Source organism: Penicillium expansum (assembly GCF_000769745.1).
Source record: "Penicillium expansum strain MD-8 chromosome Unknown contig192, whole genome shotgun sequence".
NCBI classification, from domain to species: Eukaryota; Fungi; Ascomycota; class Eurotiomycetes; order Eurotiales; family Aspergillaceae; genus Penicillium; species Penicillium expansum.
This window is the reverse complement of record NW_015971404.1, coordinates 213075-240131: the sequence shown is the minus strand read 5'-3', so window position 1 is coordinate 240131 and position 27057 is coordinate 213075. Positions and strand designations below refer to the sequence as shown.

The following is a 27057-nucleotide window of genomic DNA, read 5'->3' as shown; positions in this document are numbered from 1 at the left end:
GCTCTAAGCAGTATAATCACAGTATTTCCTCGGAGTGTTGTCCCCTGGCAATAGACATATCTCATTTCCGACGTTCTTCTGTCGCTTTCTTAAAGGAATCTCAGTCGACGACAGAGGTCAAACGAGCCTCGGGGTCATCGAACCAGTCATCTCATTCATTATCTCAAAGACTTGCCTTCCAGCAATATACACATTTCATTTCTGAACTATTGCTGCAGCCAGCAAATACCAATCCAAACTTCTGGCCACAAAAATATCCTCGCAGTATTTCAGTCTTCTCTCCTAGCAACATAACACATTCTATCTCTGAAGCCATTCTTGGGGTCATTTCCGCTGCCAGTGGGAACGAAACGAAACACCAAACTCATCCAACCAACTCTCAAACAGCATCGTGAATCCAAAATGGGGAAGCCGTTCCAAAAAGTCCATGCCTCCATAGTAGGCAAGTTCGAACACGGCGTCGGCGAAAAGATCCCACAATGGATTCGGGCGAATGGAGGGCAGTTCTCGAGAGATGTGAACGCGCGAGTTACCCACCTCATTGCCACAAAGGAGGCGTTCAAAAGCCATGCAGCTCCAGGTATGTTACCCTTGAATCTTCCAAAGACCTTGAAACTAATCAATAACATACAGTGGAAACGGCCAAGAAGCTCGGCACAGTCAAGATCGTCGCATACGATTGGCTTGAAGACTCGCTGCTGTCAAATACCCGCCGGCCAAAGCCTGAGGGGCCATATCTTCTGAAGAATTTGATGAAGCCCGAGAAGAAGGTCACACCTAAGTCCACAAAGGTGGTTAAGGAGACTCCAAAACGTCGGATAGGTATCGGTTTTCCGGAGCTCTATTTTATTGCTATAATGCAGAAGATACTGACATGTCCTCTACAGCTGATCCTTTCCTGGGCTCAAAGGGCAAAAAAAAGCGTAAGCATGATCCTACAGATAGCATATCCAAATCTAACACTTACCCATCACAGCCGTACGTCGGGTGTACCAGGACCGCAAGACAAATGTGATTTACAGCACCACCTTGTTCCGCCCATCGAAGCCACCAGCCACCAGCAGAGAAAAATATCAATTGACTGTAAGTGATATGGAGCTACTCTGTGGATGTTTTCTTCAGAAAGAAATATTGATACTGTCCAGCTTTTCGAATCCATCACCGAACCACACACCTACTCGACCTACGCCAAATTCAGCCGCGTTGGCACATCTAATGTCGAGCTTTTGGCAGGCCCAAGGTGCAAGCTGGAGCTTGCCGTGGAGAAATTCAAGCAGTTCTTCAAGGATCAGACTGCCAAGGAATGGGACGATAGGGCAAACGGAAAGATGCCACCCCCAAAGAAAGACCCGGACGGAAACAGCTTGCCTGTTCACGAGGGGTGGTTCTATCTTGAGGAAAAGACGACTATCCTTGGTGCATTCCTCAGGGAACCCCAGAGTACAGGCTGTGAGGAATCGACTGGCCACATCGCATATGATGGTATCAAGGAGAACGATATTGAGGAAAAGATGGCAAATCATCAGGTCGAAGACGGGGATGAAGATGAGAGGGAAGGCGATGTTGAAGGCGAAGGAAAGGACGAAGATGAGGGCGAAGACGAGGGCGTAGACGGATCTGAAGCCGATGAAGCTGACGATGACGATGACAACGACAAGGTGGATGAGTAGATGGATACCTGAAGATGACGGGAACCCTTCCAGGTGGTTAATACCTGCAGGCATGAGCGGATTCCCAGGTGGACGTGGATAGGCCACATCCAATGCAGATTTTATGCCGAATGCAAATTCAAAGGTTTTAAGATAGCACATACAATGGATATGTCTCCGCTTTATGCTGATGCTTTTAGAAGCACTCCTCAATATAATGAAGTTATTCACACAAGTACTATAATAGATAGCGGTATTAATAAACCACTGTTTAATTGATAAAAATTTAAAATTGTACCACAAGAAAGAGTATATAACTCTAAGTGTTCTGTTATTTTTTATAGACTAATCGAAGCTATATCGATCGACTAATAAGTAGTTGAAAACTATAGTCTCGGGGTGTGCGATATTGATCTCCTCGACCTGAGGCAGTCTCCAAAAAGACCCATAAATCGGAAGCGGTCCCTCGAGTCGAGAATAATGGCTTATTGCTATGGTGGAATTTGGCTTATTCCCCGCAGCCGCCCTCGCTGGCAAGCAGGAGGCTCTCATCTACACTGACATCCAACAAAATGATGTTATACATTGATATTTTTTACTTGCTCTCGGAAACCTACTAACAATCACCTAGTTGGCTCCCCCAACTTTATCCACCTCCAATTGAACAGAAGGAGAACAAGGGCAAGCAAGGATAGAGCTTCCCGCTTCCCTGGAGCTAATAAGGAAAATTATATCCCAGAGCGTCCCAAAGCTTAAGAAACATATTGCTTGATATCTGCTATGTCCTTCCGGATAGAAGATGGAAAGGACATGGGGAACAACGGGAAGCTGCTGAGAACATTGGAAGATTTTAAATGTCGGATTGTGTGTTTTTATATACTATAACATGATAAGTATAGAGTGGCAACCTATTCACTGCCAGAATATTGGGTCATAATGGTCCCAATGTCTTTAATATTTTGATTAGACATTCTCCACTGCCATTTAAATCATAAACTTGAACATGACAAAAGAACCCATTCTAATTGCCCTCTAACGCCAGATACGCCAGTCGACCGATGTGATGAGATGAGATGAGGTTTTGCCTTAACCATCCACGCCACAGCCAATGTAGTGATGCGAGTTCGTAAAGAATCACAGGTATTCCTTCTTTTTGCTGGTTCTCGTGTATTGGGTGAGAGCCCATTCGATGTCGCCGCTCGAGCCCTTCTCCAATGTACCTCCGCGGATCTCGAACAGTCGCATGGTCATGCGAGGGCCAACTTCAGCCAGCTCCACATCCCGGTACCCAGTCTTGACGAAAACATGGTGCCGCACTTCGATGTTATCGTCTTTGTTAACAAAGCTCACAACACGGTTGCCGACCTTTCCGGTCTCACGCGGAGGGAAAAGATGCTTCAGAATTTGAACAACGCGGGCACCCAGCTTCGTCTTGAATCCCTCAAAAACCAAGTGCGGGTAGCTTTCCGACACGGTACCGCGAGCGGCATTCGGAATATCCTGACGAAGGACAACATTGTGAAGAGAGAAGCTGGCAGTCGGGCCATGGGGAAGGTGTGAAATGGTGAGTGCGGTCGGGGTACCACGGTGCTCGTGGAGGAGGATCATGTCGGTCAGAGCCGCGGAGGTTGCGCTAGAGACGAGATCTCCAAGAACGAGAGTTCCACGGTTGAGGCGAATGGAGGTAGGAAGGAGAAGCCGGATTTCTTTCGCAAATGCGCCGAGACGAGCGGAGGGTGAGCGAGAGGTAGTAACCAGAGGACGAGGGTCGATAATGCCGGAGGTTAAAACGTATTCATCATCGATGTCCATCTCAGCATCTTCCTTGTCCTTTGATTCGTCATATTTGAAGTCTTCCCGAAGCTTTTTATCGTTTGCAATTGTAGGATCTAGAGGCTTTCCAGAAGCCAATGAAGCCTTGAGTTGCGATCTTTTTTCGGCAATGGAGGCATCACGGAGTAGCAAAGCTCTCCGATAGAGATAATCGCGACGCTCGCGAGTTTGGCGGCGCTACTGATTGTAAGTAAAACATCAAATATGCCAAATTTATTCTTCACTTACCAGCATTTTGAAGATTGAAGTAAAAGTGGCTTAAGCAAAGAATGAGCGGGCAACTTTTTTTTTTCTCTTAACTCCGGGGCTGCGTTTATGGTTCGTTTGCGTAGCCGTAGTGGGATCGCACCGATAAAGAATCTGGGCAGTTGCGGAGAACGCTTTTTGCTCATCCTTCGAGACAAACTCATCGACTCTCTTTTGTCAGTCCTCTGACACAGAGAGCTGGACTGGTTGTATGTGATAATTTGTCCTTATCAAGAACGTACCGCTAATCCCACATCTTGATATAGATCTCCGTTCGTTTGCCCCTCAGGCACACCATGGAGATTTCAAACATTCAATACCCCCATAGGACGACCGGATTGTCCTCTACGCTCTTTAAATCGTTTACGACCCTGAAGTTCATTTCTGATTTCAACTCCTTTTTGCTTTTGCTCTTTGCTTTAAATCTTCATCCGCTCCAGTCATCCCTATCAGCGCTCCAAATCGGTACCCATAATGAGCTACCAACCGGAAGACCCCTCAGCGGGAGCTGAAATAAATGAGATTGCACTCGGCCGCGCGCGTCCACGCCGGCATGATGATGAAGATGAGGGCTCTGATACCTTTGAAGATGACGACATGGAAAGCATAGTTGGTGCACCCACAAATGGGCATCAGAAGTCCCAAGGAAATGGGGAGGAGGAGATAGAGCTCCCTGCTCATGCATGCGCGTCAGTTTTTATACCTTCTTTTTGGATGGTCATTTACTGATTATGTTGTAGGTACTGCGGCATCCATAACCCGAGCAGCGTCGTCAAATGTCTTTCGTGCAATAAGTGGTTTTGCAGTGCACGTGGCAACACCTCTTCTTCCCATATCGTTAATCACCTTGTCCGAGCTCGCCATAAGGAAGTTCAACTCCACCCGGGCTCTTCGTTGGGTGATACCATTCTAGAATGCTACAACTGCGGCACCAAAAATGTCTTTTTGCTTGGCTTCATCCCCGCAAAGTCCGATACTGTCGTTGTTTTGCTGTGTCGGCAGCCATGTGCCTCTATGCCTTCCTCCAAGGACATGAATTGGGACACTTCGCGCTGGCAGCCTCTCATTGAGGATCGCTCTTTCCTCCCCTGGCTCGTGGGAGCACCCACTGATCAAGAACAGCTCCGAGCCCGTCACCTCAGTCCTCAATTGATTGCGAAATTGGAGGAAATGTGGAAAGACAACTCTCAGGCAACCTTGGAAGACCTAGAGAAGGCCACCGCAGTGGATGATGAGCCTGCGCCGGTTCTACTTCGCTACGACGATGCTTTCCAATACCAGAATATTTTTGGGCCACTTGTAAAGATCGAGGCTGATTACGACCGCAAGTTGAAGGAATCTCAATCCCAAGATGGACTCATCGTGCGCTGGGATCTTGGCCTCAACAACAAGCATCTCGCAAGCTTTGTGCTACCCAAGCTTGAGCTAGGAGATGTCAAATTGGCTGTAGGTGATGAGATGCGCATCAAGTACAATGGTGAATTACGTCCCAAGTGGGAGGGTGTGGGCTATGTCATCAAGATCCCGAACAATCAATCTGATGAGGTCACTATCGAACTACGCGCCAAGGGCGACCACAAGTCAGTTCCCACCGAATGCACACACAATTTCATGGCCGATTATGTTTGGAAATCGACTTCCTTTGACCGCATGCAATGTGCTATGAAGACATTTGCAGTTGACGAGCAAAGTGTCTCAGGCTACATCTTCCATCGCCTCCTTGGTCATGAGGTTGCTGCAGCTCCTATGAAGACCCAGATTCCGAAGAAATTTAGTGTCCCAGGTCTGCCAGATCTGAATGGCAGTCAAATCAACGCGGTTAAAAGTGTCCTCCAGCGACCTCTCAGTTTGATCCAAGGTCCTCCCGGAACTGGTAAGACCGTTACCTCGGCCACCATCATCTATCATCTTGCCAAGATCAATGGAGGTCAGGTTCTTGTCTGCGCTCCGTCCAACGTTGCCGTTGACCAGCTCTGCGAACGTATCCATCGCACTGGCCTCAAGACCGTGCGAGTTACTGCTAAATCCCGCGAGGATGTGGAATCTGCTGTTGGCTTCCTTTCGCTGCACGAGCAGGTTCGTATGAACGATAGCAACATTGAGTTGGTGAAACTCAACCAGCTCAAGGCCGAACTTGGGGAATTGTCCAGCCAAGATGAAAAGCGCCTAAAGCAACTTACTCGCTCTGCTGAGCGTGAAATTTTGACTAACGCAGATGTTATCTGCTGTACTTGTGTTGGTGCAGGTGACCCTCGTCTTTCAAAGGGCAAGTTCCGCACTGTCCTGATTGACGAATCGACCCAATCTGCTGAGCCCGAGTGTATGATCCCCCTGGTTCTGGGCTGCAAGCAAGTTGTGCTGGTTGGTGATCACCAGCAACTTGGCCCCGTGATTATGAACAAGAAGGCCGCCAAGGCTGGTTTGAACCAGTCTCTGTTCGAGCGTCTCGTCATTTTGGGCTGCTCTCCCATTCGCTTGAATGTCCAGTATCGTATGCACCCGTGCCTTTCGGAGTTCCCGTCCAATATGTTCTATGAAGGCTCGCTACAGAACGGTATTACAATTGCTGATCGTGTCCGTCGCGACGTTGACTTCCCTTGGCCTATCATTGATGATCCCATGATGTTTTGGTCAAACCTGGGTAATGAAGAAATCTCCGCGTCCGGCACCTCGTACCTTAACCGTACTGAAGCGACCAACGTCGAGAAGATTGTTACTCGCTTCTTCAAGGCAGGTGTCCAGCCCAGGGATATCGGTATCATCACTCCATACGAGGGACAGCGAAGCTACATCGTCAGCTCCATGCAGGCCACCGGCACCTTCAAGAAGGAACATTACAAGGAGATTGAGGTTGCGTCAGTCGATGCATTCCAAGGCAGAGAGAAGGATTACATTATCCTCTCTTGTGTTCGTTCCAATGATCACCAAGGTATTGGTTTCCTGAGCGATCCTCGTCGTCTCAACGTGGCCCTTACTCGTGCTCGATTTGGTCTGGTCATACTCGGAAATCCCAAGGTTTTGTCTAAGCACCCATTGTGGAACTGCCTTCTGCAGCACTTCAAGGAACGCCATTGTCTCGTTGAGGGCCCCCTATCCAACCTTCAGGAGTCCTTGATTCAATTCAGTCGCCCTAAGCAAGCGTACAGAGGCCCGCAGCGCTTCCAGATGTCTTTCAGTCAGACAAACAATGCTCCCAACAATGCAGTGAACGGTCGCAACGGTGGTCATCGTAACGAGTATCATGACTCTGGGTCTGTGGTGGGCTATATCCCTGACGATGTGTCTTCTGTCCACGGCTCGGCACTTGGTGGTGTTGGTCTCCCATCTGGCTATCCACCTATGTTCCAAAATTTCGGCGAGTCCTGGCCTGCGATCTCTGGTGGTCGTCGAGCAAATGGTGGCCGACCCAAGGGAGCACCCAGTGTGGCTGGCGAGTCAGTCGCTGCTACTGAGTCTGATGTCACCTGCAGCGTCACTGACGGACGCAGCGTTGATCAGGGCGGTGTCAGTCTCACTGGTCTGAGCATCAATGATATGAGCAAGCAGCCCAGTCTCAGCCAATCTGACCGATTAAAGCGTTACGTCGAGTCTGGCGGACGCGAGCCTTACAGGGCCGGAGTTCCGGATAATGGCAGCATCTTCGGAGGCAGCTCCGCTAGCATTCGCGTTACTCGCGGCGCGCCGGGCCAGAACCCTCACGACGATGATGATGCCCGTAGTGTCTCTACTGCTTTCGCTAGCCAAGTCGGTGGCAACTATGACTGAGTGACTTTTGTGTCCAACATTTCCCAGGGCAACCTCCAACAGGTTCGCCCGTCTTACCACTCGGCGAAGTAATGTCCGTGCATACTATCAGGGTTCTTTCCAACAGAGTCTGCCCGCCCGTTTCTTTTATGCCGACCAGGACTTTGGATCGGCAAACCAAAGACTTTTCGGATGCTTACCCCCGGGTCATTTTGACCTACTACCAAAGCACCGTTCTGTCTGTCGAAGGATTGTTCCCTGGGTCTGATCCCTCACCATTGTCACCGTGACATTTTTGCAAGGCGTGACTCTCGAGGATGAGGCGACAGACAATGATCCTCCAGTATCTTCGGGTTGAAGGAATTACTGAAATCTCACCCGTCGATTGCCGATGCCCAGTTCAGATAGCCCCGGTAGCAAGTACTGGGCAACTCTGTGAATTTACCCCTACCCCTTGGCCATGTGTCATACTTGCTATCTTTATCTCTTAGGTAGTCAGGTATTAGCTTAGAAAAACAATGGCAATTTATGATCTCACGCCTCTTTCGATATCCGTAAGACAAGAAATCAAAAAATAAGCCGACCTTCCAAGGTTGGAATCTTCGCCAGCTTATGTGTTAGGGCTAAAGCCGTTCCTCTACTTCAGCTTATACTTATAAGCCGCTTCCCCCTATCAGCCTTACTGTTGTACTAACTCGGCTAAATTATCTCAATCATCCAGGGTAGTGGACAGAATTAAAAGAACTAATCATGGTAATAATCCTAGGGGGGTGATGTTCCCTCCTTTTTGTTGGCCTACAGTCCCCACTTGCGTACAGATAGAGATCCATCCTGGCCCTGGAAGTAACCCCAGGCACTTAACCCCAATTATTGTACGTCTAATATGCGTAGAATTTATTGTTTCTACGCCTCATCGCTTATTTTTTTGTGACAAACAGTCTATGTTGTATAGTGGAATCGACCAATAGATTAGAAGGAGGTCTGTGTTCCACAAAGGTGAGCATACTAGGTACATTAGAAATCAATGACACGATTTCCCATATTTTCGAAGACGCAGATAGTTATACGGCAAGGGTGCCAAATACCCAGCACCGATTGATACAACTGCCGCCAGCCAGAACTTTGGATCTCCAAAAGCAACTATCCCACCGGTCAGATGATAGTCGACTGCATTCTCAGCTAGTTCCATAGCCAACATCGAAACCATACTCATACCCATCGCGGTACGAGCAGCCATCGGCCAAGAGAGCTGGTCAGCCCCCCGGCGGAGAAGTATTGTCTCGAGAATGACCGAAGTCGTGATACCAGATACCACTAGATGATTATTCTTAGTACACGAGGCCCGATATGATTTGATTCGTTCAAGGAGGCAACCCACTTGACAAGGCCATTATGCTACTCATACCCATCTCAGCGTAGTAAGTCTGCAGGATCCATAATGCTGAGAAATCACCGGCTGTACATCCCACCAAACAGCGGAGAGTGTTGACTCCTGCTCGTCTCCAGGTGGATCTGCAGGTCCAGAATGGCAGACTAAGCGTCGAAAGGGGTTGGGGTGGCGGCTTTTGGGCACAACTTGGGAGTTCAGATGATTGGTTTTTGCGCTCAATGCTCTTTGGGCACTGTTTTTTCTCTGTATGGCAGGCTTGTACGCGAGTGGTGCCACTAAAGGCGCGTCTTGGAACCCAGCAAATGCCTCGGCTCCATTGAAGTAAAACTGAGTGGCGCATTTGATTCATACCCCCGCTTGTTGGAATCTTATGATAATTCTCATGGATGGTGATATTTGCAATGTTGAATATAAAAGTTCAAAGAGACAAGGTCAAGGGGTGCTAGGTTGCCAGGTCGGTAGGGATGGTGGAGCAAGTTTCCCGGGCCTGTAGCACAAATGCCGCAATGAAATAGTGCCAGATATACAATTTACGAGCCAAAACACATATTAAAGAATTGCCAATTAATAATATTGCTTGATAATTTGATAGTGTATCAAGACACAAGAAGAAATAACTAGCGAAGCGAGAAGAACAATATATGGGGGAAATGTTCGAAGTGTCTAGTGCTGAGCATCTTCGGATATATCTTTGGACTGCCCAGTGGGGCCATAGGAGCACTAGGAACATCTCACATTGACAACACCATGAACTTATTACCAACATTTGACATGGATATGGGTATCATGCGATCAATTACATCCGTGCTTGTTGGTCCACGTTGAATGGTGGCTTTGCTTTGCCGATTTGGGCATCGTCACTTTCGGGTGTATAGATCTGGCCCCAGTACGGAGTATGTATATTCATTCTATTGCTGAGCTGAACAACATAAATTCAAACCGGACAGCAAATTACTGAAAATAGATAAACGCGCAATGAGGCTTGGCCAGTATCAAAGGTTGTTCTATTATGATAGAGGCAGTGTTAATTAGGCTGTATAATTAATCTCCTTCAGAGTTCTCCTTGTTTACAAGGAACATAAATGATATACTGTTTGATAACTCCAATACTGTTCCATAGCATAACCTCATTGAAATATTGTAATATCGATTTCCCTGTAAAGATCGAATAAAAGGCTATATTCACCGTGGCAAAAATTCAGATATTCTTAGGGTATTCACAGGCTTTGAGATTCTCAATAGATTGATATTCATGCATATATATATGCAAGCCACATTCAAATGTTGCTTCCCTGCTACTTCCTTCAGAATCTCATAGAATGCTCGGTATCCTGATTCTAAGCAAGCTTGCATAGCCTGGCTGAGGTTGGAAGAACATTCTACTAGACGGATCCTTACAGTATTCCTTTTAATAGAAGCAATTGATTGCGTGGACATGAAGATCATTTATTTCCAGAGCTTGTCCATAAAGATTTTGTTGCAGCCTAACATCGGGCATGGCGAACGTACATATTGTACATTGCAGAAAGGCACTGCCCAGGTGCCCGATCGAATGCTTAAATAAGCATCTTCATGCACGTGGTTTGGAGACCAGGCTGATAATATCACGTGCACCAGTGGACTTCACCGCCACTGGGTTTGTCAGATCTGTGGCGACCCCAAATATTTCGGGAGTGGACGGCTGCCTGACAGGCATATTGCTTTGATACCTAAGCTGGATCCGATATATTGGAGAAAAGGATTGGTACGAAGTACCATATTAGTACATATGTCATACCCACGGTGTCTCTCTAGTGTATGAGTCACTGTGTTTTTTTGGCCCCTCATCTCGATCTCCCGGACCAGGCATTAATACCCAGTACTGTCCACATTTAAACCCGCATGTATATAAGCTCTAGCCAGTTATGAATTCATATGAGAATCCAACTGTTCGGAAACTCCACTAGAAAACGAAAGAAGCAAGATTCTGCAGGGACACTGAAAAAAAGACGAATAAGGGTACTGCGCCACATGAGTGGCGCATCTGCACCGACGCAAGCGGTATAAATAGGTCGCGGATGCCTTGCTACCTGAAAATTTTGGCACCTCTTCATCCTCTCCCGAATCCATACCCATCGACATCTACTAGGCTTTCACCGCCAATTTATTTGAATTTTCTCATAAACAACTCTATTCTTGTTGTTTCCTTCTTACTCCACTACTCAGTGCTTCTGAATTTACCCTTGTTGTGAATTGACGACGCGTCTTTCCGGTATCTACTACATTCTATCACGATCCCCTCAGTAGTGTGGGGTATCAACTTCGCGATATGGGTGACGGGTCTGACTATCCTAGCCCACGAAGTGAAGGTCCTAACGGCGCTCTCGCTGCGTCCATACTTGCCTCTGCATCTGAATCCACAGCCCCAATTGCCAGAATGAACGACCCTCAGCAGCCCATGAGCTACAACCTTGATGGGGCGCGCCCGCGCCTTTCTGTTCGACGTGCCCGCGATCCTCCTAAGAACTCTGAAGGTCAAATCTTTTGCGATCATCCTGAGTGCCAATCTGCGCCTCCTACTTTCCGCCGTCCATGCGAATGGAAGTAAGTACAATGCCCTATTGTAGTATTATTTAACGCGCCCAGTACTAACATGACTCTAGCAAACACATGGATAAACATGATCGTCCCTACAAGTGTTATGAACCAAACTGTGACAAAATCCAAGGTTTCACCTACTCTGGTGGTCTCTTGCGTCATCAGCGCGAAGTTCACAAGAAAAACACCGACACAAAGAAGGCCTTGATGTGCCCATACACTGATTGCAACCGCAGCACGGGAAACGGATTTACGCGCCAAGAAAATCTGCGCGAACATCTTCGCCGCCGCCACATGCACAATGACGAAGCTCCAGCTATGGTTGATATGTCTTGGGACCGCGCCACCGAACTCGATGGTGTAGAGGGCGTCCGTGCTCCCTCTCTCCCTATCACTGGAATGAAGCGCCGCCACGACTCTCCTCCCGTCGGAGATCTCCGAGACCTGCCTGAGACCGATGAGCATGGAATCGATTTACACAACGAAGTTAAGAGACTCCGCCGCGAAGTCCAAGAGAAGGATCGCCGCCTCGAAGAGCTGGAGCGAATCGTCTCCAATATTCAGCAGGCTATCCCTCAGCAGTCTCCTGCCGTACCCGAACTCCAGGATCTTTCCCAGCCCGCTCCCCAGCCTGCTGCGGCTCCTCCCGTTTAAGGGTTGCTCCTTTCAGATTTAAACGTCTACGGATTTGACCTATGCATCTTTTGGGCGTTTGTCGAAGCAGCCAATGCGCTTCAAAATTATGCGATTTTGTTCACTCTCTTGTTTGTGATTTTCTGCGACTTTGCTTTCTCTCTTGTTTTGTGTAGCATTTGGGCTCGGTCTCCATGGCTCTTCTCTCAGCAGAAGTTGCTTTCTTTGCGTTTTGCAAGAATTCAAGGATTGACCTTCCCAGTCTTTACGGCGTTTTAGCTTGATGATTTCATATGGGCCAGGCGGTGTTTGTCTCCAGAGACGGTTTACACGTTGTCTCGCCTCATATACCCGGGTGTTTGGTTCGATGTATCCTTTGTGTTACTCGCTTCTACCACTCAACTCTACTTTAGTTCGATTTGTTCCTGGTTACTAGCAGATTGTACGAATAATATCAGCTTGACAAAATAATCCTAGCCTTACTCTGTAATCCACAACAGCCTCTAGCACCCACCTAGTAACACCCAAATACGATGGTTCCTCGTGGCATAGAATTTGACATGCACGTTGATAGTCGAAGTATAGAGCAGCCAATGATATTCGTGGACGTAGACAAAGTATTTATTCCTGAGGCACCCAGGCTTCCACGCGATAGCGATAGTTCTCAGGCAGACATTTCAGCCACATCACTTTCAACCTAGGTCCCATCGCTTCATAGGTTCCCGCGAGGCTCTGGCGAGGCCTTCGTGAGCACGGCCGTCAGGAAACCATTTGACCCCGCTGGCGGTGTCCATATCTAGAAGGTCGGAGTTAGGAGACAAGACCGCCGTTAACGGGCTCCGTTGGGAGCCCGCTGCTCGCCACGGCCGCCTATGAGGCGTCCAAATCAGTCATAGTACGCTCGGGCGACGGATATGACTCCTTGGCTGACACCGCTAGGCTGTGACTCATTATTACACGGATCGTGAATTCGGCGCTTGGGTCAACGCGATATCACAAGATGGCCTGGGTTCATTGTTTTCGTGTTGGTCCAGGCATTCTTTACACAGATCTTCATGTGGCTTTGAGAGTCCAGAATCTTATGGGTGTGTGGTGTAGGCAGCGCTCTAGGCGGAAGTGTGGCTGTTTGGGTTAGTGCGTTGGTAACAAGAACGACAGAACGTATATCATAGTACGCCATGTATCTCTGTATGTGTCTCTTTAGTTTGTTGCCTACTGTATTAGCTCTTCAGACTAAATCGAGATCGATTGGCAATCAAGCCTGCAAAAATAGTCTATTGCATGTATCTTGATCGAGATGCATGTACTTAGCTTTTTACTTCCTGCGTATTGACGTCCCTGATTGTAAACCCAGCACGTTTTGATATATTTCGTTACAGTAACATATGACTCTGTATTAAGAACTGAATCCACTCGCACGTATGTATATCGCATGCAAGCTTGGAAGGAATGAGTGTTTCTTTCGTGCTGGCAGCCAAGTGTCATATACTCCTATCGAGGAATGACAGTTAATACGGTCATGATAACATCCTAGATGTGTAAGGCTAGCCGAGAGTCAAGAGAAGGAGATATTCTAAACCACTTGTTCGTCATGTTTGGTGTTTCAGTTCAGTATATTTCGTATTGCCCTACTGCTCCGAGTCAGACCAAGCCAGGATGTTGGCAAGGCCCTAATTGTTTCTGCCAACACTTCTATAAAACAAATAATTACAAGCTTTAGGCATTAAGTGTGCTTATAGTTCTATATACTGCCAGAGTGTGGTCTTTTTCTGGAGAAAATGCTGCGTCTTGATCAACCCTAAAGGCGCCGGGCGCGGATATAGGGCCGACGTCGTGTATGATAGAGGTGCTATATAATCCCAGTAGCAGATTGAATGAAAATAACACAGTCAGCATATTGAACTTTATCATCAACGTATTGTGTGCGTGATTGTATTTCGGACTTCTACACGCTTGTTGCTCGGACTAGAAGGATCTCCATAGTGATCACTATAGACCTCACTCAACATACCTTGATAGATATAAGCTCCTGTGATGCCACAAAGCTGGATAGACTTTACGATATCAAATTTCTCTAAATTTATGAATAAAAATTTCCCAGAAGTTCTATAATCAAGCCAACTTTAACTTTGTACTGACCTCGGGAGGGTTTATAGACCTTGATAGTGGAGCCGTCGATAACGATAAGGAAAAAGTTCAAAAATTCACCCCACGTTCAATTAAAGACGGTCACATTCTTACAAAAGACTAGACGAAACGAGTTTATTCTCGGATATATATATAATGCCTCACGCCCCCCGTCAGGGAAACCGCAGAAGGTCCCCAGGTCCTAGAGCGAAAGCGCAAAAGCCGAAGCAAGCGCCACCAGCAAACAAACAGCACGCCAATCGCAAAGCCGAAGTCGAAAAAGCCAAAGCTGAAGCCGAACAGCTCGAGGAAGAAGAGTCTTCTGGACTTAAGCTTGTCAGCACAATTCCTCTCACCCTCCAGCAACTACTTTTGGACGTATTTAAAACAGCTCTTCTCGGCAACCCAGTTGCAGAATCGGACTCTGCGAGCCAGGAGACCAACCCCGCTGAACCACAATCAGACGAAAATAAAGATGAACCATTGGACATTAAATCTCTCATTCAAACGATCAAGGGGCTTCTTTACCAGCGCGATTTTGACTCTGCCTTCACCGAGGCAGGCGAGGATCTGCTGCGCGCCTATGCCTTGCGCTGGAGTGCGTCCCGGTCATTGGGATATGCGGGCCTGTTGAAGGGAGTTTTGAGCTGGATGAAAGAGGAAGAGGAAAATACGCGAGGCCGTGCTAGAAGCAAGAACCCCTGCACTCGTGTTGTGTCAATTGGTGGCGGAGCCGGTGCAGAGATCGCTGCTCTTGCAGCTGCGTGGAGAGACATGGGCTCCCAAGCCCAGTCACTGGAGGAACGTGTTGCCAACGTCTCTCTTGAAGACGCAGAATCTCAAAAAGACAAGAAGACTGAAGTTGAAGATCAAGGTGTCAGCGCACCCAGTCTCTCTGTCATGGCTGTCGATATTGGAAACTGGTCGGATGTTGTTGAAAGACTTTCACGAACCATCACATCAGCCGATGTGCCATTTTCGCAGACAACCAAATACCGTCCCCCGTTGCTGTCGGAGAAAGTGGCTACTGAAACATTCTCGGTGGCTTTCCGCCGCGCAGATGTCCTGACTCTTCCCGAGGAGGGTCTGAAAGAAATTCTCCTCGGCCCTTCCGCGTCCTCTCCTTTCACTTCCATCCTCGTTCCTATCATGTTCACTTTGAATGAGCTCTTCTCTACTTCCATGCCAAAGACCACCGGTTTCATGCTCAAAATGACCGAAATCCTTCCTCCCGGTGCGGTCCTTCTGGTTGTTGATAGTCCTGGCAGCTACTCGACTTTGAAGTTAGGAAAAGGACCGGACGGTGAACCACAAGAGAGGAACTATCCGATGAAGTTCTTGCTTGACCACACGCTGCTGTCTGTGGCGAAGGGCAAGTGGGAGTGCGTATACACCCAAGACTCGAGGTGGTGGAGACGGGACGCAGTCCGTCTGCGGTATGAAGTTGGCGAAGGAGCAGGCTTGGAAGATATGCGCTTCCAGATGCATGTGTATCGGCGTTTGTAGATCTGAAGTGTTCTATCTCACGATATATAAAAACCATTTAATGAGCAATACGATTGAATCTTTCAAAAAAAAAGGTGGTGTGGAGTGAGGTATGGTATTGCTACAGATAGAAGGTGGTTTAATTCAGACCACTCCAAATTCACGCCACGAGGCCAGACTCGCCCCAAGTCGCGGCAAAAATTGCGATTAATTGGTACATTCAATGAGTTGTGAAAACGGGGCCCATAATTCCCCGAGACAGCCTTATAACACCCCCTAACTCCGCAGACCCAGCAAAAGGCTAGTGCTCTTGCTTCCATCCTTTCCCTCACCACCAGGCAGGTAAGTGACGTTGGGGTTCGCGGACAGAGTCGCGGCGATCTCCTTGCTGGCCTCGATACGACGGATCTCAATCAGCCCGCTGCCAGCCTTGGCGACGGCCTTGCTGATAATTTCGGCACTCTCGGCTTCACCCTCGGCGCGAATAACGTTGGCCTGGCGCTCCTGCTCGGCGCGCTCGACAATGAATCGGGCCCGCTCGGCATCCTGTTGGGCGATCTGCTTCTGCTCGACGGCCCGTGTGAACTCCTTTCCGAAGGTCATGTGTGTAATGGAGACATCCTCGAGAGCGATGTTGAATTGTCCGGCACGCTTCATCAGGTCAGTGCGGATACGGTTGGAGACAGCTTCACGTTGTGTGATCAGCTCGGCGGCGTCGAACTGGGCCACGATGGCCTTGAGAACTTCGTTTCCGATGGATGGGAGGACACGCTCATCGTAATCGGTACCGTATGACTAGATAACTCCGGATTAGTCTTTTTCTTGGTAGATGCTTAGGGATTATATGAGATACATACCTGGTAGATCTGCGGCAGCTTCGGCACCTCCGGGCGGTGCAATACACGCAGCGTCAAGCTAACCATCTGCAAATCCTTACTTCCTGTCGTGGTAGAAATGTTACGAGGCTTTGTGCGGACATCGTAGACAATAGCGCGCTGCAACCAGGGGATCAGGAAATGTGTGCCTTCGTTGACAACCTTCTCTTGGACACCAGACACTCGATCGAAGATGACAGCTCGTGTGCCGCCCTTGACATCGTAAAGGGAATTTTGAACTAGCATACCCCCAATAGCCAAGGGGAAGGCCAGCCGATAAACATTTTGGAGGACTTGAGCCATGGTTGGAGGTGGAGGGCGAGGTGATGAGAACGGATGATGGAGATGATGTCTGCTTTTCCCGTTGCTCACTCTGAGTGTTCCCAATCGGGTTTAGTGCCCATCTTTCCAAACCTCCAACTTCGCCCGACCTTCGTCTTTTCCTCACTCATTTCGCTACCTCCATACCTTTTCCACCCCACTCCTCTCTTTTTACCCGAAATCATTCACAATGGGTGGCTCTGTGGACCCCAAGAACGGACAGTAAGTCGTTTCGCGTTTGCTCCTGGTCTCGTGGGTTGAGTACCGGCCTCCCGGATGCGTTACCCGCCCGGCTACACAATGCAATTCCCAAAAGATGCCAATTGAGTCGGCTTTGATAGACTCAATGGCTTCTGCATCTTTTATTCAGTTCACTAACGATTTTCACTTTCTATAGCTACATCGGCAACTGGGGCGAGTTCGGTACGTTTGACAATAACCCTTGAACCTTTCACACGGACCCGATGCATGCGCAAAAGACCGACCCCTTACGCGATATTAAAGATCGCATAAGATCCGGAGAAACATTCAGAGGAACAAAGCAGGAGAAAGCAAACCGAACGGATCGCTAATATCCACCTTGCAGGTTGCCCGACCCCCCAGCGCATCGCCACCTACTCGCTGTCCCCTAACCGTCAGCGTCCTATGGCCGGTGCTGGCCACGCTGCTATCTTCAACGTCTTCCGTCGTTTCCGTCACCAGGTTCTCTACGTTGTTCCCCCCTTCGTTGCCGCATACGCTGCCATGAACTGGGCCATTGAGCGGTAAGAAAGACCGTAGGAGTCGCTTTGATCGGTGCGCTAATATGATACTTTAGCAACGAGTTCCTGAACTCCAAGCCCGGCCGTCTTCTTGAGGGTGGTAACGAAGAGTAAATTATTTCAATTTGTTTGTTGGAGTGAGGTTGGATTGGTATAACAGAGCATGATACACCCAAGACTCTGCAGTTTGGGGGAGCTGTATGCTTGTACAGTAACTAGAAAGCAATCGACCATTTGATTTTCCTTTTATCTGCCATCTTTTTGCGCTTGAGAGGTCGTTATTTTCTTACATTCAAAGTCAAGCGTAAGTAAGCGTCTTTCTAGGGCTCTCTATTGGTCCCTGAGGTGTCCATGCCCAATTGTGGACGTGGGGCAGGTCTACCGGGTGGAATTGCAATCAATCAAGAGCCATGAGATGTATCCAATACCTATTATGCATGGAATTGGTCTAGTCCTGTTTCTGAGGATGTTTGGGGGGGGTGTTGGTGGCAGCACAGCGGTTCCCCACTTGAGCCGAGAAGAAACAAAAAATTCGCCCAAAACAGCCAAACTTCCGCCGTACCCTTTTTCTTCGAATGCTTCGTCTCTCCAGACTCTCTTCTGCTTTCTACTCAACATCTATTTTCCCCCGTCGTTTCTCTTCTTTTCCCATCAAAATGAGCGAGCTTACCCACCCCACCATCCAGGGTATGTCTACAACAACCCACCCCTCCATTACCCCGCCTTCTAGCCAATTTGTTACAGTAACATGCTGATGCCAATCTACAGATGGCTGGTTCCATGAGAAGTCCGGCATGTGGCCCGGTCAGGCCATGAGCCTCAAGGTTAACCAGATCATCCACCACGAGAAGTCCAAGTACCAGGATGTCCTCGTCTTCGAGAGCAGCGACTACGGTACCGTTCTCGTCCTGGACAACGTTATCCAGTGCACCGAGCGCGATGAGTTCTCTTACCAGGAGATGATCACCCACCTCGCCATGAACTCCCACCCCAACCCCGAGAAGGTCCTCGTCATTGGTGGCGGTGACGGCGGTGTCCTCCGTGAGGTCGTCAAGCACGCCTCTGTCAAGGAGGCTACTCTGTGCGACATCGACGAGGCTGTCATCCGTGTCTCCAAGAAGTACCTGCCCGGCATGGCCATTGGCTTCCAGCACCCTAACGCCCACACCCACGTTGGTGATGGCTTCGAGTTCCTCAAGAACCGCCAGAACGAGTTCGATGTTATCATCACTGACAGCTCCGACCCCGAGGGTCCCGCTGAGAGCCTCTTCCAGAAGCCTTACTTCGAGCTGCTGAAGTCTGCCCTTCGCGAGGGAGGTGTCATCACTACCCAAGGTTGTTCGTCACTTTCTTATTATTTCTTGCCCAATCCCCGTCATAGAACAATCAGTCCTGATTGCCCATCCCTCGTCATTTTATTCTCACTCCAAAAAAAATTGATCATACGCTAATCTCTTTCGCACTACTCCCGCAACCAACCCGCTTTACGGGCTAGGTTTTGCGGTGCTGTGCTTTATGTATAACAGCCGAGAACCAATGGCTCCACCTTGACATGATCTCCGAACTCAAGAAGTCTTGCAAGGAGGTCTTCCCCGTCGCCGAGTACGCCTACACCACCATCCCCACCTACCCCTCCGGCCAGATTGGCTTCATGGTCTGCTCCAAGGACGCCAACGCCAACGTCCGTGAGCCCCTCCGCACCTGGACCCCCGAGGAGGAGCTTAAGCTCTGCCGCTACTACAACCAGGACATCCACCGCGCCAGCTTTGTTCTGCCCAACTTCGCTCGCCAGAAGCTCGGCAACTAAATGTCGTGATATTTTGAAAAAGCTTTTATGGTCTTTATATCCTCATGACGATATTGAAATGAAATCATGGATTTTCGTATATCTTATCCTGTAGATTGGTTCCCTTTCTCTCTTGTGTCTCTTGTGTAGGGGTGCTTTATGCTGCCTAGGTGTTTACTTATAGATGTCATTGTGGAGGTGATAACTGGTTCTAAGGAGCCCGAAATTTGGCAATCGTGGTCTCATTCATAAGGCCTCTCATGCTAACGAATAACTTGTTTAACAGATCTCTCACGATGTTTCTTTCTCTGTTTCTTCTTGCATCAAGGTACAAGACAGCGGTTAGTGGATCCAAGTCTTCAATCTTCGGCTTCCCCCGGATCTTAACAGTACAACGATAATGATATGCGGTGATGATCTAATGTACCTCTTGCGAGATACATCGTCATTGGACGTCGAGATCGATACCCTTGGAACCTCTGCGGAAACGAGAGCCGGTTGCATTAACGGTGAGGTTGATAGGGCTGACGCCCATCTATACGGCAAATTTACATCATAGTTTCTGTTTATTTTCCCTACAAATATACAGCAATAGTCCCCACCGTACGGGCAAAATAGATTTCTGTGCTTTCCTCTTACTCCCAATTGACCTCCAATCCATCAGAATGAAGTTCTCCGAGGATTGTGTCCCATTCATCGTCCCTCTCTTCCTGGTGACCCCGATCTTCGGACAGGAAACTCTCAATGCCACAAATGTCACGGGTGACAACCTCGTCAGCATCGCACAGGGTGGACCAAACCTGTGTACATCAGCTGACATCACCAAAATGGACGTGAGCGGCTGTACATGCCCTTCGACTTTCCCATCATCACCGACAGACCTGGTCTGCGTTACACCGTCGGGACAATGTCCTATCACCTGCAACCCCCCGCCCCCGCCATCACCCGTGATACCTCGATCAGAGCTCTCTCAATGTTACTCGGGCTGTGTCGATGCCAATTCCGAATGTAACGGCTGCTACATCTGGTTCTCCAGTCTATGTCGGTGCATTCGCGCCTTCCAAGCCGGAACCCCGACAACTTGCATCGCGAGCCCTTCAATTGGCGCTGGCCCACCCCAGCCCAACCAGTCCCCTTCGTGGGTAGTCCTCGGTGGTGGAGACTTGATTACTACGACAGACTTGATACCGGGAATTTTGCAATTGAATTCCGCTGCCGACGTGGACGGGGGATTCCGGCTTGGCCAGGATACACTCAACAACAGAGGTATTAGGGATACAGGAACACTTGCGATAAACAGTGTCTCCACCCGCTCCGAGGAGCAGATTCATATCCATGTCTGTAATAACCCTGGAAGTACTGTGCGTGGTATTCTTGATAAGCTGCATCGGGACAGTTTCAACACAACATCGTCGGTTGATCTGTCCGCTCTTCCTAAGCCGAGTGCTGCAATGTCTTGTCGGGCGTCGCATAACAGGGGTGAAGACATCAACATAGGCCGCGATATTGTTAATTGGCTGACGCAGTATGCCGGCACGACGACGTGTGCCCAATATGATGTCGGCGCTGGGGTTATTGTTGATAGTAATGGTTACGCTTGGGCTTGTATTACTACGGGTCATAGGGCTGCTGAGAATCTGTTCTGCACTGATTGAAACTGAAGGCTGAGGGCATATGGTCGAAGCATACAATCATCGAGTTTTGGTATCAATTTGCAAAATTTGGAGGAGTACGATTGATAAATGGATCTACATTTCTATAGATACTATACTTCAAAGGAGTAAATCTGGATTGGGAATATCAACAGAGTTTCAGGGCACAGAAAAACAGACAAACATCGTAAGCTCACCTCACCAACGTCATAATCGATGTGCGGCCTTATTCATCAGGCCTCTGATGCCAAATGCCTGATTTGGCTAAAGTTGGAAGGAACCTTCCAAGCACACAACATGGTCACCTGGACAACTAACTATCCTCTTGATAGCAAGTGCAGCCCAAGGAACCATACCAGGACAGGAAGGTGCGATAAAGCACTGGAGGAATGGGAAAGCACAATATTCTCCGATTGGATGGAAGGCGACAAGCCGATTTCTACAACTTCCACTCCACGATACCAACCTCCAAATTCCCGTGAACGAGTGCAACAACGAGTTGGCCATACATATTCCCGAAATAGCTGAGCACCACACTCCGCAGGAAGAAAATATTGGCCAACATTGTTGAAATTCGGGATAAATCGCAACAAGCCCCAGATATTCAGTACCTTTTGGCTTCAAAAATGGATAATACGTGGTGTCGCAAATTCTCTCTTCGTGGTGAAGAGGAACCTGCACCCTAATGCCGAAGGCTTATGGCATTATGGCCCGGTATCATGCAAGAGAGAAAAGTACGAATTCATCCGGCGACCGGAATACACCCTCTGGTATGGAAAGGAGGGACATATTCCCATCAGTGTTGTGATTATCAAAGCCAAGCCAGGAGCAATTGCAAGGACTGAAGTATCTCAGGTACTTGAGTATATAAGTAAGTGGATTCTACTATCCCTGCCCTAAAGTTTAGAATATATAGTCTAACTTGGTCAAAGGATGCGTTCATCACAGACGGAAAGATCTTGAGAAGACAGTTTCAGCTCTCTATGGCGTTGCAGCCATGGGGAAGTACTTCGGTATTGGGAAGATCAATGATGATTCTCAAGTAAGTACACTTCATCATTCAATGATATGTTTTCTAATGTTTGAATAGTGATGCGAACATATTGTTGTTGCTCGTGATAACAGATTCTCCTCCGGATTTATCCATCTATCACAACAGTTATGTCGGGAAAATTTGAGTGGAGTGATAGTGATTGCCTCGCATATATAACCATGGTACAAGAGAATCGAAAGGCCTGTCTCAGTAACGTCTGGGAGTTTCGGTTTTATTTCCTCGACTTGGAAGTTGGTCCTCACGAACGCTATCTTAAGCCATCTTAGGCTGGCAAGAAATTGCCAACACCTTGGTCCATATGATAATACAAGCACAAGCAGTGGCGAATTCGATTCCGAGCTATGTCCCTCCCAGGACACCAGCGTACCCACAGGCACTGACCAGCGCCTTTGAATCGACATCGACCCTTTTCTCTAAAAGTAGAGATAAAATCTCTATGTGCCCATGGCGCATAGCCCAATTTAATTGGAAACCCTCCAAAACCCTTTCATCGTTATGTTGACCCCTTATTCTAGCAGTAGCCGAGCAGTGAAGTTTTCCCCTCGTTAGACTGCTGTATAGAATTGAGTGACTACATGCGCGATCTCCACCCTTTTGGTAACTTGATAAGAGAAACAATGTGTACGATGCCCTTGGATTTGAATAGATTAGCTGTCTTCAGGCCCTTCAAATACATCTATAGTACTCAGATAAATAATATACGAAATGCGACTTTATCGTATTTGAAGAGGGGATTTAGTATATTCAAACTGAATACAAGGGTCTTTCAGTTATCTGTCCGACGCAACACCGATCGGTTAAGATGCTTAGGAGACACTGAGCTGATTCCCGACAGGTGAAGATTCAGATTAAAATCTCCCAAGAGACTCCTCAGCACATGGCTCACTCCGTGCTCACCTTGAAGGGCCAACCCATAGATGTACGGACGGCCAATCAGGACCATTTTTGCACCAAGAGCTAATGCCTTGACGATATCAGCACCACAGCGAACACCCGAGTCAAAGATAATCTCCAGATTAGCTCCCACGGCATCCACAATCTCCGGCAAAACATCCAAAGATGCAATACCCCCATCCTGCTGTCGTCCGCCATGGTTGGAGACCACAATTCCCTGGACGCCATATTCCACAGCTCTCTTCGCATCTGCAACAGTCTGGATTCCTTTCAAAACAATTGGTCCGTCCCAATGTTCCTTGAGAAACTTGAGATCTTCCCAGCCGTGACTGACACCGGGGAACACGGTATGCGCCCACTCTGTAGCCGCAGTTTGGACATCCTCCTCAATGGGTTTCCCATGCTTTTCTTGGAACTTGCGACGGTACACAGGATCAGAAAATCCCAATGCTACACCGATATCATCTGCACGGATGAAAGGATTGTATGCATTGTTGAGATCGCTGGGACGCCATCCAAGAATGTACGTATCCAAGGTAACCACCAAAACCTTGTAACCCGCTGCCTTCGCCCTCGACAACAGGCTCACAGTGATGTCATTGTTCTCATTTAGAGGCCAGTAGAGCTGATACCAACGAGACCCATTTCCATTGGCCTCGGCGACATCCTCAATGCTCGTCGCAGATGCGGTGCTGAGGATGTAGGTGACATGTTCCTTTTCAGCAGCTTTCGCTGCCGCCTTCTCCCCATCCGGATGGAAAATCCGCTGCACGCCCACTGGTGCCATTGCGATCGGATACTCGAATGTCTCTCCGAAAAGCGTCGTTTTCAGGTTTGGGAAGTCGCTCTTGACCAGGCGCGATGGCACGATTCCCCATTTTTTGAAGGCTTTCTTGTTGTTGTCGTCTGTTTCGCGAGTTCCGGCGGATCCCCAAACATATCCGTATGAATCTGCCGAGAGTTGGTCTTTGGCTAGGGTTTCCCATTCGAGGCAGTTGAAAGTTATCGATGGCTTTTGGCCTTTGAGACCAGCTTGATATACCTCATTTTCGTATGTAAATGGGGCCAGAGGGTGGGCAATTGAGTCACTATCCAATTTGCTGTCTTGAGATGACATGATTGATGAAGTAAATAATAGAAATTGAAGTGAATTGGAGAGAATTAGCACAAACAGTTGGTAAATGAATATGATAGAAATCAGGAAAAAGAGAGTGGTTTTGTCCTTATAATGCTGTAATGCTTGATAAAATGGGGCTCCTTGAAATTGATTATAATTGGTGGGTTCATAGCAAGTTCGGTGCTTGATGCCATGCATGTTCGGCCGAGATTCATCACGACGTCATGTCATTGAATCGCCTTTTTGTTAACAGGTTTTGGTCCGCCATGATCCGGGGAGCAACAAAGATACTCCGACTTATTTATTATTATCGCTGATGACTACAGTGAGTTCGTTAGCCACAGATCTTTTCATCCATATATTACCAGTTTATCATACTATGCAGGATGACGTGTGGGTCCACAGCACGTTCTAGATAACTAGGCGGCGTCCCAAAACCTTGCCTTCGTGGCCAAAAAGAACCTAGCTATTGGAAGAATACATGCGATGCCCTCATGAATTATAGAACAGACAGATTTATACACTGAGCACTCGGTGGGCATCACGGTGAGCGGATAGGCCAGCGCACCTGAACAAAACTTTGGAATGCCCCATGCTAACCCTACCCACATGTACTCGTAAGTTGAATGATAATAAACTTTTCAATTTGCGCTTGGTAAATTTCATCATAATAATAACTCAAGTCTCCAGGGTGACAAAATATCATTGATTATGCCCAAAACCCCCATCAAATCCTACCATAGCGATAACAACTAAACAACAGGAGAAACCTCCCGTCTGGAAGCCCTACCTTTCTCAGACCACGGGAAGTGAAAGACAGGAATGATAAAGAAGCTGTTGCTGTCATCTGCGATACCTGCCAGAGCAGAATACCACGCCAAAAAGGCAGCAATGAGAGCAAATAAACCGCCAGCAGTGAGGACTGACTGATTAGGCTTTCCCTGGGAGTCGCGATGGAGGTGTCCAATTCCAAGCAATAAGAATGCCACATCTACAAATAGAAAAAGGGAGAAAAACACCGCAGTCGATTTGACAGTGCACGTGAGGAGAAGAAACGTGAAGGTGAACCAGCCCTAGGAGTTGTTAGGCATAATGATGGAGGTTGATTTACATTGGAAATCTGGCTTACCATAAGAAACAACCCATACGAGTCGTAGAAAATGTCGGTTGAGCCGTTGTCAGCTTTCTGAAGCTCTGACATGATTTGGAATCCAGGAGTAAAGGTGATGCCTAGAGCGATCCAAAAACCACCATATGAAGACAGTGCGGTAGCACCAAATGTATTTCCAGCGGCCATTTCCCTATTAGACAGACAGATCAGTTAGATCTAGATGACCTCACAGCGCCTATCTAATACGAAAATACTTACCACATGCCGGCAAGAAGCTGAACCAGCCCACCATACGCGTAAGAAACACCAACAACCATATTAGGCTCTGTGATGTCCCGTGTGCCCATGTTGATACACCCCAGTACAAACGTGGTCAAGGCGAACCCCGAGAGACCTAGAGGTGCAGGATTCGCAAACTTTCGAAGCCTGGGCGTCCGATATAGACCCGGTTGCAATTCCCCTGCAAAGGCAGGCAATCGAGACTCCACGGTATTCACATGTGCTAGTGGGCCATAGTGCTCGAGGTGGGTCGGGTGAAGGTAGTCTGGTTCGATATTGGTGGTGCCTTTTCCCTCGTCGTGGTTGTTGGAATTCGAAAGAACAGTCATTATTGCTGCTTCTTGCAAAAATTTGATTGAGCTGATCTTTTCCTCCAAAAACGCGTCAATGTAAATGATCGTATAAACTGTGTGATTCACGGTGCAAAGGGTGTCCAGGATCTTGGATAACAAGAAACCAACTCAACAATTTATGCGAGTGAATATCACATTATAGATAGTGCCAACGGGATTGGACTTTATAGTACCCCCGGGGAAACGATCTAAGTGTCAATGTGGGGTGGGCCATTGCCCCAGGTGAACAGTGCAAAATAGGGACACTTCGGTGCGCAGTAAATCTCTTTCGGTATAGACGATTGTGGGGTACGCACCGGGGTTTCGTAAAATGCGGGGACCTAATTAATTATGCTATTCTGTGGTGTGTGGCTGAGAAAGCTGCTCTCTACCTTTCTGATTGCCCCTAGTCTCGGCCGAGAACGACACAATTTTAATAAACATACGGCCGAGAACCGCGCTCTAGCTCATCGGAAAAGTGGATGTGGCATATGAGTGTGGGTATAACCTCGAAACTGAGTGTGGTTGAGAGTCACAATATTTTTCTGCCACGGTCTGGCAAAGGAGACTGGAAAAGAACTACAATAAGGACACGCAGCGGCTCAGACCATGGTTGATATTGTTGACCACAGATAAGCTTCGGAGGCTGATTTAACCTTCCATAATCTGCTTAGGTAATTGCCAAGAGTGGAGCCACCCGTGGACCCGTTGTTAGCTCTAGGGTAATCTCGCAGCTGAAAGGATATGCCCAAAACCCATCTATGAAATTGGCTCTGATTGGATCGCTGTAAGAGATCTGCGATGAATTTAGAACAGATTTGACCTGGCTCCGACAGGGGTTGGCGGCGCCGACCATTCACAGACTACATTATAGTACATACCATGTAAAAGTTCTTAGGCTATAAAGCGGACAGAAACTATGACTGCATACCATGCAAAAACAACAATCCACTCGGCCGAGAACACGTTAGCATAGACCTCGGACTTGCATCATTATTCCTTCCAAGGTTGCTAACGCACGGCCATTGTCACAGTGGGCCAAACTCTCATAGGAACTGTGGTAACGGATTTTCTATTTCTTAACCAGCCCACTATGCACTTCAACTGAGAGCATTAGCGGGACGGGAGTACAAAATTACAAAATGCCACTCATTGGACTTGTTCCTCTGGAAGGGGAGAAGTCGGTCAAAC

General features: G+C 48.1%; 12 protein-coding genes across 12 annotated transcripts; 7 read left to right on the top strand and 5 right to left on the bottom strand.

Annotated features, from left to right (window-relative positions):
• Nucleotides 1–402: 402 nt before the first annotated feature.
• On the top strand, nucleotides 403–1670 carry PEX2_060790 (BRCT domain protein; the record flags this gene model as incomplete). Its single annotated transcript, XM_016743352.1, has 5 exons — nucleotides 403–580; nucleotides 634–822; nucleotides 888–923; nucleotides 977–1083; nucleotides 1146–1670. The coding sequence occupies 5 exons, from the start codon at nucleotides 403–405 to the stop codon at nucleotides 1668–1670; spliced, it is 1035 nt and encodes a 344-aa protein (XP_016596074.1).
• A 1113-nt stretch (nucleotides 1671–2783) lies between these two features.
• Nucleotides 2784–3716, bottom strand: PEX2_060780 (snoRNA-binding rRNA-processing protein IMP4; the record flags this gene model as incomplete). The annotated part of the gene is made up of 2 exons (XM_016743351.1): nucleotides 2784–3659; nucleotides 3711–3716. 2 exons carry the CDS (start codon nucleotides 3714–3716, stop codon nucleotides 2784–2786), a joined length of 882 nt encoding a protein of 293 aa, XP_016596073.1.
• A 486-nt stretch (nucleotides 3717–4202) lies between these two features.
• On the top strand, nucleotides 4203–7493 carry PEX2_060770 (putative regulator of nonsense transcripts; the record flags this gene model as incomplete). Its single annotated transcript, XM_016743350.1, has 2 exons — nucleotides 4203–4417; nucleotides 4469–7493. The coding sequence occupies 2 exons, from the start codon at nucleotides 4203–4205 to the stop codon at nucleotides 7491–7493; spliced, it is 3240 nt and encodes a 1079-aa protein (XP_016596072.1).
• A 1340-nt stretch (nucleotides 7494–8833) lies between these two features.
• On the bottom strand, nucleotides 8834–9202 carry PEX2_060760 (uncharacterized protein; the record flags this gene model as incomplete). Its single annotated transcript, XM_016743349.1, has 1 exon — nucleotides 8834–9202. The coding sequence occupies one exon, from the start codon at nucleotides 9200–9202 to the stop codon at nucleotides 8834–8836; it is 369 nt and encodes a 122-aa protein (XP_016596071.1).
• A 2076-nt stretch (nucleotides 9203–11278) lies between these two features.
• PEX2_060750 (putative C2H2 transcription factor) lies at nucleotides 11279–12093 on the top strand (the record flags this gene model as incomplete). The annotated part of the gene is made up of 2 exons (XM_016743348.1): nucleotides 11279–11445; nucleotides 11505–12093. The coding sequence occupies 2 exons, from the start codon at nucleotides 11279–11281 to the stop codon at nucleotides 12091–12093; spliced, it is 756 nt and encodes a 251-aa protein (XP_016596070.1).
• A 2262-nt stretch (nucleotides 12094–14355) lies between these two features.
• Nucleotides 14356–15705, top strand: PEX2_060740 (25S rRNA (uracil2843-N3)-methyltransferase; the record flags this gene model as incomplete). The annotated part of the gene is made up of 1 exon (XM_016743347.1): nucleotides 14356–15705. The coding sequence occupies one exon, from the start codon at nucleotides 14356–14358 to the stop codon at nucleotides 15703–15705; it is 1350 nt and encodes a 449-aa protein (XP_016596069.1).
• A 255-nt stretch (nucleotides 15706–15960) lies between these two features.
• phb1 (prohibitin subunit PHB1) lies at nucleotides 15961–16862 on the bottom strand (the record flags this gene model as incomplete). Its single annotated transcript, XM_016743346.1, has 2 exons — nucleotides 15961–16479; nucleotides 16542–16862. 2 exons carry the CDS (start codon nucleotides 16860–16862, stop codon nucleotides 15961–15963), a joined length of 840 nt encoding a protein of 279 aa, XP_016596068.1.
• Nucleotides 16863–17070: 208 nt separating this feature from the next.
• PEX2_060720 (ubiquinol--cytochrome-c reductase subunit 8) lies at nucleotides 17071–17755 on the top strand (the record flags this gene model as incomplete). The annotated part of the gene is made up of 4 exons (XM_016743345.1): nucleotides 17071–17102; nucleotides 17278–17303; nucleotides 17467–17644; nucleotides 17698–17755. The coding sequence occupies 4 exons, from the start codon at nucleotides 17071–17073 to the stop codon at nucleotides 17753–17755; spliced, it is 294 nt and encodes a 97-aa protein (XP_016596067.1).
• A 542-nt stretch (nucleotides 17756–18297) lies between these two features.
• PEX2_060710 (spermidine synthase) lies at nucleotides 18298–19448 on the top strand (the record flags this gene model as incomplete). The annotated part of the gene is made up of 3 exons (XM_016743344.1): nucleotides 18298–18328; nucleotides 18410–18979; nucleotides 19168–19448. 3 exons carry the CDS (start codon nucleotides 18298–18300, stop codon nucleotides 19446–19448), a joined length of 882 nt encoding a protein of 293 aa, XP_016596066.1.
• A 644-nt stretch (nucleotides 19449–20092) lies between these two features.
• PEX2_060700 (uncharacterized protein) lies at nucleotides 20093–21082 on the top strand (the record flags this gene model as incomplete). Its single annotated transcript, XM_016743343.1, has 1 exon — nucleotides 20093–21082. The coding sequence occupies one exon, from the start codon at nucleotides 20093–20095 to the stop codon at nucleotides 21080–21082; it is 990 nt and encodes a 329-aa protein (XP_016596065.1).
• A 1817-nt stretch (nucleotides 21083–22899) lies between these two features.
• Nucleotides 22900–24144, bottom strand: PEX2_060690 (lactate 2-monooxygenase; the record flags this gene model as incomplete). Its single annotated transcript, XM_016743342.1, has 1 exon — nucleotides 22900–24144. One exon carries the CDS (start codon nucleotides 24142–24144, stop codon nucleotides 22900–22902), a length of 1245 nt encoding a protein of 414 aa, XP_016596064.1.
• Nucleotides 24145–24896: 752 nt separating this feature from the next.
• Nucleotides 24897–25863, bottom strand: PEX2_060680 (acetate uptake transporter family protein; the record flags this gene model as incomplete). Its single annotated transcript, XM_016743341.1, has 3 exons — nucleotides 24897–25217; nucleotides 25274–25445; nucleotides 25514–25863. 3 exons carry the CDS (start codon nucleotides 25861–25863, stop codon nucleotides 24897–24899), a joined length of 843 nt encoding a protein of 280 aa, XP_016596063.1.
• Nucleotides 25864–27057: the final 1194 nt, after the last annotated feature.